The sequence below is a fragment of the Podarcis tiliguerta genome, assembly GCF_965153285.1.
Source record: "Podarcis tiliguerta genome assembly, chromosome: 6".
In the NCBI taxonomy this organism is placed as follows: Eukaryota; Metazoa; Chordata; class Lepidosauria; order Squamata; family Lacertidae; genus Podarcis; species Podarcis tiliguerta.
Window position 1 is genome coordinate 91,122,726 of NC_139539.1, and position 17,463 is coordinate 91,140,188.

At 43.5% G+C, this 17,463-nt stretch overlaps 1 protein-coding gene across 1 annotated transcript; it reads right to left on the reverse strand.

Annotated features, from left to right (window-relative positions):
- Positions 1–90: 90 nt before the first annotated feature.
- On the reverse strand, positions 91–16,106 carry LOC310680092 (uncharacterized protein). Its single transcript, XM_083446355.1, has 7 exons — positions 14,469–16,106; positions 11,017–11,091; positions 10,269–10,313; positions 8,718–8,801; positions 7,304–7,372; positions 4,934–4,972; positions 91–3,470 (listed from the first exon to the last, which is right to left on the reverse strand). Exons 1-7 carry the CDS (start codon positions 14,938–14,940, stop codon positions 2,653–2,655), a joined length of 1,602 nt encoding a protein of 533 aa, XP_083302481.1. The 5' UTR covers positions 14,941–16,106; the 3' UTR covers positions 91–2,652.
- Positions 16,107–17,463: the final 1,357 nt, after the last annotated feature.

Genomic DNA, 17,463 nt, shown 5'->3' on the forward strand with positions numbered 1-17,463 from the left:
TCCAGCTCTAGTTTTAACACTACTTCTTTGAGCTGTGGTGCTGTAAACGAATCTTAATAAAGCAGAGCATTAATATAACTCCATCCCAGATTTGGAATCACTACTTTTATTGATACTGCCCTTCTGTAACACAGCCAAAAGCTATCAAATTAATGTCTGTTTCTATATGTTGATCATGTGTACAATTAATTCTTAAAAAACACAACAGAGAAACAATCTTTCGTCAAAAGGATATTGAAAATAAATACTATAGTATTGAAAAGCTGAGCAGCAATATATGGCAGTAAGTTTATACTATATTTATCTGTCCCATCGGTTGATCTCCAGGAATTAAAAGCTATTGTATTTCAGAAGCATCCAATGAACACGGAGTTGATTTGCTGATTGTTAGGACGCTCAGTTCATGAACAGTGCGAAGTAGTATTGACGCTCCAGGAGACACTACAAAAAGTTCTACACGAAATGTTCAGCATACACTTAACAGAGAAGACAACTGTTATAGCCGCTCCTCATAAAGATTTTCTGTCCACTCATTCATTTAATAATTGTGCTGGCAGGATGTATGAAATCTCTTATATAATTATAGTAGCGCTAAGAAACAGCTGAGTAGTCAACAAATAGGAAATTACATGTTTTAAAATTATTTAAACGTAACGATATACAGTGCAACTAGATCCCAGGTTAACAAGTAAATGGAAGGGAGATTTCCCCTTTCTGAAAGCTTTTCTGGAGGACTGGGCCCTTCTGAATAATATGGGATGGGAAGGCGGGGTGAGACACTGTTGGGGGAATGGTACAAAGGTGAATCTCTACCCAATTTCGAGCAAATCCCTGTTCCTGTAGCAGCTTCCCAACACCATTGCTCAGAAGGGCATACCTCCCACACCAGATGGCATTTTGGAAGGTGCAGGTGACCTGAGCTCTACGAGTTATGAGTTCCTGGCCTAGAAAGCTTCAAGACACTAATGCCTACACTTTATAAACCACTTTACAGGGAAATATTTTCTGAAGACCTTCATGTATACATAAACATTTCCATGTGCTCTGGCTGCTGCTTGTGTCCCACACTCAAAAAAGGTGTAGTCAGTGTTAGGCCCCAGGAATCTTCACTTCAAGGTATCACAGCCAGTTTTAATATAAGCCACATAAGCATTTCTGACCTTGAGTCAGGAAGGAATGTGTAGCTGCATCATGTGCAAAAGCTCCGAAATAAAGAAAAAACATTCTACAGAACATGGCCAGGGGCTTTTCTAGCACTTCCAGAGGCGGCCATAGTTTCCACGGTTAAAATCCACTTGCTGTAGATACACTTGGGGACAAGGAATGGCACTCTGGTGAATCTTCAAAAAGCAAGGAGGACAATTGTGCCGAGAACGTATTTCAAAAATGCAGGTTTTGCAAGTTTCTCAAACACAGTAAAATCCAAGTGGCTCAATTATATAAGAATCAGTAAGTATCAAAGTCCTGAGGTTTGCACATTACCATTTACATTCAAGTACATACATTCATATACAATTAAGATGTACAGCCTGACATAAACTGAAGGCTGTCTGGAATGAAGCATTCAAAATATGTGGGCTGTCACACTTTACCAGTTGTCAGATTCAAATTTTGCATGGAAAGTTCCATGTCCCTGCGGGGCAGGAATCCAAACCGGGGGGGGGGGGGGGGACGACGACGACTTTAGTCTTCATTTCTGCAATAAATAAGTTCTGCCCAGCGCAAAGGCACCATTAAAACCTGTGCTTATCTAAAATAATATTTCATATTTAAAATTCAGAAGTTTCAGAAGAGTGAATTATTTTGAGAAAGGAAGGACCTTGAAGCACACCAGTACAACACTTTTAAAAATCTTGATTGAACTATGGGTTAATCTATATCAGTGATTCCTTCACTCCTTTTTGGACAAGTGCAAAAATGTGTGTTTACAAAGGCTGCATCTTGTCCACCTGGGACTCCCATATGCAAAAGGAAATTCATGGCAGTCTGGCAGTGGATCAACAAAGATTGACGAGCCTTGTAGTTCTGGATTAAAAATACTGGCATTGTGAAGACAATCCCAAAGTTAGAATCTGGACAGGGCATTTGTGTTTGTATGTGAAGGCCTGCCACTCCTGACTAGAAATTTGAATTGCATCATTATGTTAATCAAACCCAACAACAGGACGTGGCTAAAGCAAACTCCAAGAGCCTGCAATTATAGGAGAGTTAGTCCATCCGAGATGTTGGTCAATGGATGACAAGAGTTGTTACTGGATATACTTTGAGTTTGCATTTTATTCTAATACACTTCAAGTACAAAGAAGACAGAACCATGTGCTTATTACTATTCATTAACTTGTTGCTCCCATTTGCAGTATTCTCTGAAAGGACTTCAAATTGTTAAGTAGTTCTAGCAATCCACATTCTTTTGAGATGCAAGGTCCTGAACTCTAAGAATTACAGGAGTGTCACATAAACAGAACTATGTTATGCTCTACAAGTTCTTAATATGTGAATTTCCAGCTTATTTGGAAAGGAATAAATCAAGATTTAAAATTTTGAAGCACACACCTAAGAGTCAGTTCTGATTACCAAGCTGGAAATACATACCCTATCCAGCCATTAATAGATGTACATGCTGTATTGTTTTCATTCTCTTTTACAAAAATATCATTTCACCCGCAAACAGTTTTCCTGAGGAAGGACACTTTCAGGCCACACAGGTAAGACCAGGTGGGATATGCGGCTCCACAGCCCACTCAGTTTGTCTGTGTCCATGTGCTTATAGGAACCTGGCATGTCTGAGTTGGTAAATTTAGCCCAGAGGAAGTCCCTCACTTTTTCCTCAACTTGCAGTGGGCTAAGGTCCTTTCTTAGAGTTTCCTCATCCAGAAGAACAGTTAAAAGTAGGGCAACATCCTTAAATGCTGCATTCTCATGGTCACAGTACTTGTAAAATATCAGGGTGGAACCAGCAGGCAGCGACTCAAATCGATGCACTACTGCCACCTTCCTGCCTCCCTTGAACCCAGAACTCAACTCTTCGTCCACAAGGAGTTTGACATCATCACTGTCTAGAGCGGCTTTGCTGGCCCCATCAATTTTTATTGTAGAAGCGTGCTGCGAGGATGAGAAAGCATCAGCAAGCTGGTTGCTTAAACATTTCAGGGCATCTTCAGCTTCTTTTGCAGCAGTGAACAATAAAACAGCTGGTTGCAAAAATGGTTGAGAAGAGTTGAGGCGTTTCTCCAAGATGACTTGGATTCCCTTCCACAACTTTTTGTCTTGACTTGGGTAGCTGCTCATGAGATCTCTCATTTGTTTCTGAAATTCTTTCAGGGCTTCAGTTCGCAGGTTATTTTCCAAACTACGGTACGATGAATGCTGAAGCACATACCATCCACCACCAGCAAGGCAAGCTACTACTACTACTACTATAAGTGGCAGAATCCATGCAAATGCGTGTCCCCGATTAGACTGTTTAGAACCTAGTGCACACATATACACAAAACAAAGGATGAGAAAAAATACATACATCTGAGTTTCATTTTAGAAGTTGCTTTTATTATTCTGGCTGATTTCATCACCATTTCAGACAGATTGGAAGGCACGCTATTGACAATTCAAAAGAATTGGACTTCCCCAGAAAAACAGCAAAAAGCAAATGTCCCTATAGTGTTAACTTTAACAAGTTCAAATTCAAGATTGCTTTTTGAAAAATGGTTCATAAATGAAATATTGGGAGTGAAAATCTCACACATGGCACAAGCGGGCATTCTTAAAGTCAGTATTTGGCAGTATTTATGGCTTCTCCATTATTGTTCATTGCAAGCTTGTTTCTGCTGGAAAAAATACATCTTTATGTTAAAATTCTCCAGTCTCAACCAATAGATTTGTCTGCTAAAGTGAGTGAAATAAATATTCTCCCCAACCAACTTGTGGATTGTGACCATCGGCAGATAAGATTGCTAGATGGAAACAACCTCCTGTTCATAGCCAAGTGGGATCTGCCTCATAGTTGCAGGGGTGGGGGGAGATTTCCTCCTAAATATGACTTAGGGAGGGAAAAGGGTAACATATCCTCTTAACAGGTGCAGCCCAATAGCAATTGACCCCACCTGTAGTGAGACCCTATGTCTGCATTTTTTTCCTTTAAAAAAAAAAAAAAGGTGCAACTGCACAAATTCACATTCAATGTAATGTGTAGTTTATCCCCACCTGCCAGAATCTCTCCAGTGTCTCAGACAGGGATCTTTCCTAGTCCTATCTGGAACTGTTGTGGACTGAACATGGGGCCTTTTGTATGTGTACTTTACCCTATTCCATCACAACAGAAATAGATCACCAGAAATAATGCTCAGCTGGTAGAGTTTTTACACCACAAGGAATAAGAAGGTATGTTTTAACATCTTTTAAGGCTATTCCCTTCTCATTCAAAAGGAAAATGTCTATCGTACGTGTTTTCCTGCTCGAACAACTCTGCAGGAAGCAGAGTTTAAGTAACTGCTCTTCCTTTGATGGAAAGAGTGTTCAAGCATGCTGGATTGGTTGTGCTGGATTGGTTTTCCTATGAGAAATCTAACTGCGCAACCAATACCTGCAGAAATTTTGCCAACCTTATGCCCAGCATATGACTAGAAAAGCCCCTCGAGCTATAGTACCCAAGTGCTAAACAACAGAATTTTGACACATGGGCAGAACATCCCAACATGTCAATCATTTCCTACCCATCAAAGTTGGCCTGTGGAGTGGAGAAAGATCTAGCCCATTGAGGCAAAATGGTTCCCCACCCGATTAAAAGCCTAGATTCTAGACATGCAAGTCTGCATACATAATTACAGAGGTGCAAGGCTGTCAAACACATTTCAGTAAAAAAAAACCTAGATTTTATCGGTGGTATGAACAGACACCACCACAACAACACATAGTCTGAAAGAGGAAAATACCTTACTTTTGGGAGCAGCATGTGGTTGTTTCTTTGGCACATGGGCTAGAATACAAACCAAAGATAAGAGATTTAAGTGCAAACCAATCCAATTATTTTCAAATAAAATTCAATAAATAAATTCCATAAACTTCATGATCCAAATTGTCTTCCTACAAAAAGAAGAATATTCTCATCATACTCCTAAGTCAATGGGAGAACAGCACAACAGGAATTCATATTTGAATCCAAGTAGCTATAATATTTATAATTTCTGGAAAACCCAAACATGCATTTGCTTTGCTGTTTTAAGGCTATAAAACATATTCTGTATAACTTATTACATAATAAATGTAGCAGAGTATAAATGCCTTATAGTGTATAGCACAATTTAAGTATCTACATTTTGTTCAAATTGTTACAAATGCAACAGCTTTCTCTGTTCCATCTTTAAAATACTGTACTAAATGTATATATTTTTGCCAGTTGGAAAAACAGGAAGCATTACAATAAATAAAAGCAAGTATTATTATTTGGGTAAAGAAAACAGACTCCATTCCAGTCAACATTATCCAAAAAGATGAAACAAAAATCACACCCTGCATCACTTTGAGGAAACAGTGGCAAGGTGGTACATACTACAAACAATTATCCCTCTTCAAACTCTTTGCAAGTCTTCAGAAGTATTTAGCCAAGCTGTATTAGTAATTACCCAATACAATAGCCATGTTTGGACATAACAGCATGTCATGGCTCTTTTGTCAGGAATGCCTACGGCTAGCTATGCATTTAGGTAGAGAGGGTTTCAGGAACTTTGTTTCCACTTTTTGTTAAGTTCAGTTCCCTGTGCTGTCCAAATCTGAAAGTTTAGTTAACACTAACTAAGACTAGTTTAAGCAAGCCAGCTTCGTGACTCATTGTTAAAGTAAAGGTAAAGGTAAAGGGACCCATGACTGTTAAGTCCAGTCGCGGACAACTCTGGGGTTGCGGTGCTCATCTCGCTTTACTGGCTGAGGGAGCTGGCGTACAGCTTCCGGGTCATGTGGCCAGCATGACCAAGCCACTTCTGGCGAACCAGAGCAGCTGTTTACCTTCCCGCCGGAGCGGTACCTATTTATCTACTTGCAGTTTGTGCTTTTGAACTGCTAGATTGGCAGGAGCAGGGACCGAGCAACGGGAGCTCACCCCATCACGGGGATCGGCAAACCCTAGGCTCTGTAGTTTAACCCACAGCACCACCCGCTGGTTTTAATTCAATGAATGCCTCCTCCTTGCTATGTGGGAAGAGAAAGAAGAACCCGAGCCATAGGCTCACTACAAATACAACTCGTTTGTGACACTTAAACATAGCTTGCCATGATGGCTGAAGGCTACCACTATCTGAAACCATTCCTGGGACCCATTTTGAGAAAGTGAACTGTAGTCAACACATTATCTTAAAACCCTGCCTTAAAAAGCATTTCATTAATTATTCAAAAATAAAAGTTCAAGGTTTTTCTTCCCAAGTTTACTCCTATATTTCTATTTTTTCCCCACAGAAAAAATTGAAAAAAGATCTCACGATAGGACCTAATGTTTTTGTTTCCCTACCCAAAGCCTTCAACAGAGCTTAGAGTCTTCCTTACATAAATCTCATTACACTTGCTTATTTTAGTGAAAGTATCTATGCAAGGGGGAACAGGTGAAGGAAATAGGTTTGGAACAACAGGTATCAAGTGGGGCATATATTTCAAGAGAAATATATTGGGTTTAATGCCAATTCCATGCACTGCTGCCAAAACATAGTACTGGAACATTTCACACTTATCACACCTACCTAGGACAATATGAATATTATATTATATACTTATGAATTCAGACCTCGCATTTAGATACGCTTTCAACAAAAATGTATCCGTTTAGAAGAACGCAGGGAAATTCTCTTATTCAACCACAGGCTATGTCCAATAAAGTCATCCTGTTTGGGCAAGGATTTCCACATGTGCAACAGAACTTTCCCCGACTCTCTTGCCCTCAAATCTGTTCTATGGGATTCCTCCACCTTCCAGAGCCACATGGGGGGGGCACTTTGGGAGAGGGGAGCACAAGGAAGTTCCACTGTGCAAGTGGAAATCCTTGCACAAACAGAATAACTTCATTGGATACAACCCAATGTTTCAGACTAACAAGGTCGGTCTGTCTGTATTTATTTCATTATATACCACTGCCAAACCAATGTCTTAAATCTCTCCTCTTTTACTTTCCAACCCAGAACTAGATCTACCATTCATCCTGTGAGTGTTCTATAATCATGTAATGTGGAATGAACACACATTTAACCTACAGCTATAAACATGAAAGTTTTAAAATAAAAGCAGGCAAAATACCCACACACAAAAACTGAAGTTCCATACAAACCTTGCGTTCTCGCTCTTAACTTTGTCTTCTGATTAAGCCCTTGTGGTTTCTGAACAAAATAATGTGCATCTAAAAAAGAGGATGCAAGGAAAAAAATACGGCATCACATTAGTGATACAAGGAACCAACATAATCCTAAGACTGCAAAAGGAGCCCTAGATGGAGAAAGCTAGCTAGGGATATAAGAGTAAGACAAGCTTGCAAGGAAGCCCAGCTCTAGGGGCACAGGGAGCAATCAGAAAGTTAATCAGACAGATGAGGTAAGAATCTCTGTAGGTTAAGGGTTAGCAGCTTACAAAGTTTTCTGATTGCACCAAATTGTTCAGAATGGTAAGAACAAAAAAATGATAGCAAGGAGTTTCAAAAGGAAGTAAACTTGGGGAAATGGGAATTAAAATGGCAATGCAAAGCGTCAATGTAAGCACGTGTAAAGTGATGCACAGTGGGGCAAAAAATCCCAAGCTACAATTTGGTCTCCACTTGCTGGGACTAACCAGGAAAGAGACCTTATGGTCACGCAGTGAAAATGTTGATTTGGTGTGCTTGGAATACTGTGAACAGTTATGGTAACTGGACCTCAAAAAATTGTAGAGCTTGGGGGGGAAATCCAGAAAAGGGCCACCAAAATGATCAAGGGGATGGAGCTACTCCTTTTTGAGAAAAGTTTACAATGTTTAGGGATTTTTAGTTTAGAAAAAAAGCAAGAGGGGAATATGATATGATGATATGATATGATATGATATGATGATATGATATGATATGATATGATATGATATATGATATAGCTAGGCATGGTGTGGAAAAAATGAATAGAGATAAGCTTTTCTCTCTCACGATAATAGACAGACAAAAGGAATTACTTCACACAGCACATACTTAAACTGTGGAATTTGCAGTGATGGTTACCAACCTGTACAGCTTTATAAATATTAGGAAAATTCATGGAGAACTAGACTAAATAGCAACTGGTCATGATGGCTGTATACCACTTCCAGGATCAGAAGCAACAAGCCTCCAAATGCTGGGGGATATGAGCTGGGAAGTGCTATTGTGCTCTGTTCTGCCTGCAGGTTTCTTGTTGGTGTTTGGTTGGTGCCACTGTGAGAACAGAATGTGGACGATACCAGCGTTTGGCATCAAGAGTCATCTTACGTTTTATCACTATATTGCATGTCAAACTGCTACCTGCATGAAAGGGCTCTGATCCAACCAGAGTTTCAGGCAATGCACACAACCGCTTTTGGATACGCACAATTCAATCTATGGGTGCCGCAATGAATTCCTCACAGATTATAGCTCTGTATTATGAGCTGCCTAAATTTCTGGAAAACTGCAGCGGATAAAATACAGAAAGATCCTGCACCACATAACAAACTGACACCCTGCCAGGAATAGGAAAACAGGCGACTGCTACCTTCTATGAATCTGCTAGCTGACTGAAAATTATCATGCCAGATTTCAGGTCTGTTTTCACTCTCCACTTCATTTGCTTCATGTTCTGAAAAGATACAAATGTTGAATCAGAGCCTAAAGCAATAAAACTATTTAATCCCATATTTACTTACAATCCCATCTTTAGATTTAGGTTTGGTCAGCCATGTGCTTCAACTAATTCATTAAGATGAGTAGTTACTTTGGACTAAATGCATATTTCAAGAATGAACTTAGTTTTAAGAAATACGCACATAAAGAGCACCACACTGAATTGAGTTCAGACACTTCCTAGAAGTTTGCAGTCGCTTCAATATAGGTGGTCCATATTAGCAGTCTAGCCAGCTCAACAGCACGGGAGTGGATGCTCAGGAACAATTGTTTAATTGTCAATTGTTCTGGTCATTTCCATGTTTCACAGAGTGACCAAAATATTGAAAGGACCACCTGGAGCTCCAAGAACATGCAGAAATCCATTAGATTCCAGAAGACCACAGGAATAGGTTTACAGTGGTACCTTGGTTCTCGAACGTAATCCATTCTGGGAGTACGTTTGACCACTGAAATGGTTCAAAAACCAAGGTGTGGCTTCCGATTGGCTGCAGGAGCTTCCTGCACTCAATCAGAAACTGTGGAAGCCTTGTCAGATTCTAGGCTTCTGAAAATCGTTCACAAGCCAGAACATTTACTTCTGGGTTTGCGGCATTCGGGAGCTGATTTGTTCAGGAGCCAAGCCATTCGAGTACTAAGGTACCACTGTACTACGCTTGCCGAAAAGAACACACACTACATACAATCTTAAGCCTCAACAGGTAGCCATCTGGTTATAACATGGGAGTTTAGCTAAATATCCCATTTAGACCACTTTCCAGTTTAATTGATAACACTAGATCCAAAGTGTGACCTGCTACACATGTTGGGCTACAACACATTGGGACAGAATCACTGTAAGTCTACTCCAACAGTAATGACTAATAAATAATTAAATCCCCCCTGCAAGAAGGCCCTCCTCCAACATGAACATGCTGATAAAAATATCATCAATAGTGCTGTCACCATCTCAAACGAAACAGGTAGCTCCTCAATTAAGAGAAGTTCTTATAGTTCCTAATTTATTGCCATCATGGATCTAGGCAATGACCTTTTAATTTGCCTGCAATTTTAATCTTTGATAAAATCGTAGCATTAGAAATCTGTTGAATAATTGCTATTTTCTTTAGTTACTACCTTCTTGCAATACACCTGGAAATGTTTTATAACAAAAGGGTGAGGTATAAATAAATTTGAGTTATGTGTAGGCAACACCACAGACTACTGCATTTCACAAACCTCTGGGTCCCACCAGTTAGATTATTCCTTCATACCCATGTGTGTGTGTAGACATGAATATACCTTCCTGTAGGGATAGCACTTCATGCATCTATTAATTTGGGTTCTGGCACACAAAAGCATATGCCACAATATGCTTTACGGTGCCATAAGTCCCAGATTATACTGGCTGCCTTTCTGAAATTCAAAAGGAAAGTGATCCAACCTGATTTATTTCTTGTAGAGTCTCTGGCTTGGTCATAAGAAAGCCCTGTTAAGACAAGAAATTATTCATTAGTAATCAATATAATCAGAGGTAAAAAAAGAAAGCTGGTCAATTTCTGAAGTGAGATTTCAAATAATGCTACAAGGGAAAATGCATTCACTTCAGCTCTAGCTTCCACAATTCTTGGAAATGCAAAGTTATATTTTGTTCCTTTATTTTATTGGTATAAAGGAACAAAAATTAGGAGCTGAGTATCTGTTACAGAGGATGTGTTTGGACGATCAAATCCTGGCATAATAAACTAGGATATGCATGAGCTTTGTTTACCTGCACACAGCCTCTTTGACCCCACATTATCCCACACTTTGTGGAAACGGGGCAACAAGCTGCAGTTGAACATAGCTTCCCACTGCATCTGAATGAGGAGCCAACAATTTCCAGACATACAAAAATATGAAGCAATTTGTTTACAGATGACTTCCAAATCCTGGCTTGCTTGGAAGCATATCCTAACCATAGTTTCTCAGTTCAGATGCAACAAGGAACCACACTTGTTTCCAGACTCATGCAAACGCAGGAGCAAACAGGCTGTGTAAAACATGAATCTGAAATGGGTCAGAGTCAGAATCAGTTGAATCAAGTCAGGTTTCTGAATTTCCATGGTTATGTACATGTAAGCACTGTTCATATTACATCCGAGTATTATAGAGCAACAGAACTTCGGTCAAGACTGCTGTAGGCGTTTTACCTGTCCTTGGACTTCTTCTAAGAGCTGGTCGAACAAGCTCAGAGTCATCTGCAATTCCCAAGATGTTTTTACTCCCTACCAAAGGAAGCAAAGTAGAAATGCAAAGAATTCAGTAATCAAATAGCTACTGCAGTCACTCATATCCCTCAATTACGGAGAAAAGGCATCAATTTAAGAGCACAAGTAGAACATGCAACCCATGAGCCCCTAAGGACTCTGAAATAGAGACTGAATATTTGGCCTTCACAGGTTTTATACACCTGTCACTAAGACATAACATTAAATATAGGTAGGCAAGGCAGATTTTTGAAGATGTAATCAAGAAATGCTCCAAATATCTACTACTGTTTAGCCAATTTTTTCCCCTGCCAAATGATCACAGAATCATTAAAACATTATTTGCTAAGCATATTTTTCAAAGAAGATATAATAATGACTATGTGACAAGTAAAGTCCCCATGTTTGGGGCATAGAGGAATTGACAGAATCTGATTAAAATAGTTTCAATGATTATGTCAATTAAGCAACACTGTCTGATAACAGTTAACTACAGTCATACCTCGGGTTGAAGTAGCTTCGGGATAAGTATTTTTGGGTTGTGCGCTGCGGCGACCAGGAAGTAATGCACCCTGTTACTTCCGGGTTTCGCCACTCACGCATGCGCAGACGGTCAAAATGACATCACGCACATGTGCGAAAGTGGCGAATCGAAACCCACGCGGGCACGGGTTGTGTTTGCTTCTGGATGTGAACGGGGCTCCGGAACGGATCCCGTTTGCATCCAGAGGTACCACTGTATTGTTTTACAATGATATGCAACTGGGCCTATGACTTACTTTGAGAAGGCATGTAGACATTGCTAGAAACTAACAATATACAGTGGACGATCGGGTTGCGAATGTGATCCGTGCGGGATGCACGTTTGGAACCTGCAGCGGCGCGTCTGCGCGGGTTGCAATTCAGTCTTCTGTGCATGCGCAATTTAGCGCTTCTGCGCAGGCCCGACTGCCGAAACCCGGAAGTTCCAGTACTTCCGGGAAGTTCCAGTACGTCTGTAACCCAAAAAAATGCAACCTGAAGCGTCTGTAACCCAGGGTATGATTGTATAAGCTAAAGGCAAAAAGTAACTATTTACATACCATTTACATACCATGACATCCCTCACGTACCATTTTTCTTAGTCACTTATTGTTTACGCAATTCTTTCCTTCTGTGCATTCAAAATAGATGAAAATGAGGGAAAGGAAACAGAAACCTAACTTAAGAATTGTTGCAGCTTGTGAAATTGACTGTGCCTTCTCAGCAGTAAGCCCAACCAAGTTCAATGGGACTTACTCCTAAATATGCATATACAGGGTTTGCAGCCCAATGATATAATTTGATTGGCAATTCTCTTGGGGGGGGGGGGGACTCCTCATACTGCCCCACAGGAATGTGGGAAGAGGATGCCCCCAGCCTTAGCAACCTGACAGAGGCTGGCCAAAAGTGAAAGTGAGGCCAGCTCCTTGCTCACATTGGGAGGCAGCAGTAGGCACTGCTGGGCCTGCATGGCGGAAAGGCTGCCCTTTGGCATCGGGCACTCAGCTCCCAGGCAGGCATTGCACACAGCAAGCACAAAAAAGGCCAGCATGGCGCTTGCCTGCCTGCCTTGTCCGTCCATTCCCAACAGCAATGGCTGATGGACTGACTGGCTGGGCTCCCTCGGCCACTTGCTTGCTTACTCCGAGGCCGCTTCAGCTCCACGTTCCTCACTGGGCCTAACAGGACACTATTTAGGTTGGGGTGGGGAACCTCCGGCCCTCCAGGTGCCAAGACTCCTAACACCCATCAGGAGGGCCAGCCCAAGCCATTTTGGAAAGGCACAAAATGGTGCCGCACCACTCCCAAGGAAAAAGGAGAAGAGCTCCTTCAGGAACAAGCAGGGTGGGGATAAAGATCTCCGTCTTCGGGATCTGCTGCCCCAGGGGTTCCTGCTGCCTGGGACTGTCGCCTCACCTTGCAACATGGCTGGAGCCCCAAGGCCAGGGATTTTGAGAGCATCTGCAGAGCTGCAGGTCCTCCGCATCTCTTTAGCGAGAGGCACCAAAATACAGTGGTGTCCCGCAAGACGAATGCCTCGCAAGACGGAAAACCCGCTAGACAAAAGGGTTTTCCGTTTTGCAGGTGCTTCGCAAAACGAATTTCCTATGGGCTTTCTTCGCAAGACGAAAATGTCTTGCGATTCCTGGGTTTTTTCCCCTGCTCCCCACCCCCTTTTTCTAAGGCGCTAAGCTGCTAATAGCCTTTCAGCAGCTAATCCGCTAATCCCTTAAGCCGCTAATAGCCGCTAATAGCCGCTAAACCGCTAATAGCGCTAATCCGCTAATGGGGTTGCTTCGCAAGACAAAAAAACCGCTAGACGAAGAGACTCACAGAACGGATTCTTTTCGTCTTGCGAGGCACAACTGTACTCGCATCTTAAAGCAGCTGTCCCAAAAAAAGGGCAGCCACATAAGGGCCGCCTCGGGGGCCAAAGATCCCCGCTGTCTCTCATCCAGCACAGAGGGCCTTCTGGCGGTTCCCTCGCTGAGAGAAGCCAAGTTACAGGGAACCAGGCAGAGGGCCTTCTCTTTAGTGGCGCCCGCCCTGTGGAACGCTTTCCCACCAGATGTCAAAGAGAAAAATAACCACCAAACTTTTAGAAGACATCTAAAGGCAGCCCTGTTTAGGGAAGCTTTTAATGTTTAATAGGTTATTGTATTTTAGTGTTTTGTTGGAAGCCGCCCAGAGTGGCTGGGGGGACCCAGTCAAATGGGCGGGGTATAAATAATAAATTGTTATTAATGTTATCATCATCATCATCATCATCCCCCATCAGGGGGCCGCCGTGAGATGTCACCAACCACTGGACTTCCACTCCAGCAGAGGCAGACTTCAGGTAACCTTTCGCACTATGGCACCCTGCGCAAGGGCAAAGTCCCATGTGAATCCTCCCAATGTTGTGCCCCCTTGGCTTTGCCTTCCTCAACCTTGGGCGTCCCCACTCCTGAAGAGATTCCTGGACTACAAAACCCATCATCCCTAACCAACAGGTCACGGATGATGGGCGCTGTAGTCCCACCAAAGTCGGCTGGGGGAGGAAGGATTGCTTCGGTCCTGTATATCTGAAGGAGCATCTCCACCCCAATCGTTCAGCCCGAACACTGAGATCCAGCACTGAGGGCCTTCTGGCGGTTCCCTCATTGCGAGAAGTGAGGTTACAGGGAACCAGACAGAGGGCCTTCTCGGTAGTGGCCCCGAACCTGTGGAATGCCCTCCCTTCAGATGTGAAGGAAATAAGCAGCTATCCTATCTTTAAAAGACATCTGAAGGCCGCCCTGTTGTTGTTGTTATTATTATTATTATGATGATGATTATTATTCGACCAAACCCAAGCGAGCCAGCCAGTCTCGCCCCCGCCGCTGCCCACTCACCTTCCGAGGCGGCGGCCGAGGCTTCTCGCAGGGCCTGCCGGTCCTCCGCCCTCTCGGGCCTCCTGAACGGCGTCGGCGGGTGGCGCCTCCCGCCCGAGCGGAGGCCGTAGGGCGCGGCGAGGGTCGCTTCCTCGCTCGGTTCCCCTTCGTCCTCCTCCTGCTCCTGCTCCTGCTCGTCGTCCTCCGCTCCCCTCATCCTCCTCCTCCGCAGCCTCCTCGCCGGCGTGGCCGGGTGCTCCAGCACCTCCTCGGAGAAAGTCACTCCCCGCCGCGGCGGCGGCTTCCTCCCGGCCGGGCGGGAATAAGGAGTGGAACTGCTGAGGGGAGTGGAGGCGATGCTGCTGCTGCCGCCACCGCCGCCGCCATCTTGAGAGGCGGTTCTCCTCAGGGGCGGCCTGGGCGTCACGTGACAGAAGGCCCCGCCGCCGCCGCCGCCGGATCCTGAGGAAACAGCCGGGCTCTCTCCCAGCATCGCCTCCCGCTCGCTCCGGGCGCCGCAGGCCGCCCTTCGCGGACCTGGCCGGCTTCAAACCCCCGGCTAATACGCAGCCAGCCACTGGGGGAGAAGCTGCGAAGGCGGCTCAGCTTGCCGCCCGCCTCGTCCTGTGCAAATATAGTAAATAAATAAAACTCCGCTTCCTCACGCTCGCCTCTTCGCCGACTACTTGGCCGCCTCAGTCCCTTGCCCAGTCTCTCTCCTTCCCTCCCCGGAACTCGCGCATTCACACGAGCACAACTTTCCTCCTCCTCCTCGACCTGAGGAAATTCTGCCTTGGCGCCTCTCCGCCTTCGCCTCTCCGGCCTCGGAGCGAAACGAGCGGCTTCCCAAGAGAGGAGGCCGCCCCGCTGCCGCTCTCTCCCGGCTCCTTCGCAGCTGTTTACGTTGCCGAGATGAGGGTTGCCCTCTCGGGCGCTTTTAGTCTTGGGATTGGCGAATGAAGGGCCGGCCCAGCTGCAGCAGCCGCCGCCTGGGAGAGCAAATAGGTCGGACAGGAGGGGAGCGGAGGTTTTTAAAGCACCCTTCTGCGGCGCCGTGTAAATATAAAACAATTGGATAAGCTCCAGATCGGGTTGCAGGGCGACGCCGGGAGCCTCGTTACGTGTCGGTGTGAATAGGCCGACATCCCCGCAGGTTCAGCAACAGGGCGCCTTTTCCCCGCAACACCAGTCGAGGGGAGCCGCTGCCCCAATTTCTGCTGCCCTGAAAAACTTAATTCCGTTTAAAGTCCGTTTTGGCCGGCATTTTCTTTGGAAGGAAATTATTTCTGACTACTTTTTCCCCATTTATAAACGCAAACGCGACTTTTCAAGACACAGTGACTTGGGCACAACATTTATACATGATTTTCTCTCTCAGCCCCCCCCCCCCTTTATGAGTAGGACTCAAGGCAACATCTACAGGCCAAAATTGGAATTTGTTTGTTTGTTTGTCAAAATGGACTTAAGCCCCTTTTGGAATTAAGTTCTTCAAATTCTAGCCGGCAGCATTTTTGCTGATGATGGTTCAGCTCACAAGCACCTGCCAAAGCGCAAAGCTCAGCCCTAGAGAGTCATCTGAGAGGGACATATCCTGCAGTTTTATAAACATTTAAAGTAGATGAATAAAGTTAATTTTGGGATATGGAAAAAATATAAAAAATAAATTTAAGGAACCACAGAAAGAGGGGGAAGAAAGCGAGTTTCCAAATGTTAAAATGGTTGTAAAACTATGGAAATGCATAAAATTTAAAATCATAAATAGAAATTTTTAAAAGACCATCATTATTATGAGTGCTGTTTTTCTAGAAAAATAGGTGCCAGAATTCACCATTAACTCCTGCAACGGTGCAACAGGACTTTTCCCCCTGGCGCCATTGGGCCTGCCCTCGCTTAAATATAGAGCACCCCCCTCACAGAAGACCAGTTCCACAAATTCCTACAAACTACCCCAGATTATCTTGTGGGGGACTTGTGTGAGGGAAAACTTAATTTGGAGTCTCAGGCAGGATTTGATCAAATAAAGTTTATGAGACAAGTGGATAAAACATAGGATACTTCAGATTATGATGCTGTTTCACTTCAGTTCTGTCTCAGTTGTTGCTTGCCGCTTAATGCTTTGGTTCTTAAACAAAGTGGTCTTTTCTGTCAGTTACACACCCCTTGGACAACCCTACTCCTGAGGTCCTCCAAGTTGCAGACCCCAAGGGGTCTCCACACCCCTCTTAACTGGTTTGGGAATCTTCTTATTGTATTTTAGTGTTTTGTTGGAAGCCGCCCAGAGTGGCTGGGGAAACCCAGATGGGCGGGGTATAAAAAATTAATAATAATAATAATAATAATAATAATAATAATAATAATTACTACTACTATTATTAATAATAATAATAATAATTATTATTATTATTTTATTATTATTATCTTTTTTTAGCAGAATCTCTCCCCTCCTGACTGGAATGAGACCTAAGTAGCCTGTATTCTCACAGCTTCTCCTCCTGGCTCAGCCTCAAAACGACCTTGACAGATTAGAGAACTGGGCAAAAACAAACAAGATGAATTTTAACAGGGAGAAATGTAAAGTATTGCACTTGGGCAAAAAAAAAATGAGAGGCACAAATACAAGATGGGTGACACCTGGCTTGAGAGCAGTACATGTGAAAAGGATCTAGGAGTCTTGGTTGACCACAAACTTGACATGAGCCAACAGTGTGACGCGGCAGCTAAAAAAGCCAGTGCAATTCTGGGCTGCATCAATAGGAGTATAGCATCTAGATCAAGGGAAGTAATAGTGCCACTGTATTCTGCTCTGGTCAGACCTCACCTGGAGTACTGTGTCCAGTTCTGGGCACCGTAGTTCAAGAAGGACACTGACAAACTGGAACGTGTCCAGAGGAGGGCAACCAAAATGGTCAAAGGCCTGGAAACGATGCCTTATGAGGAACGGCTAAGGGAGCTGGGCATGTTTAGCCTGGAGAAGAGGTGGTTAAGGGGTGATATGATAGCCATGTTCAAATATATA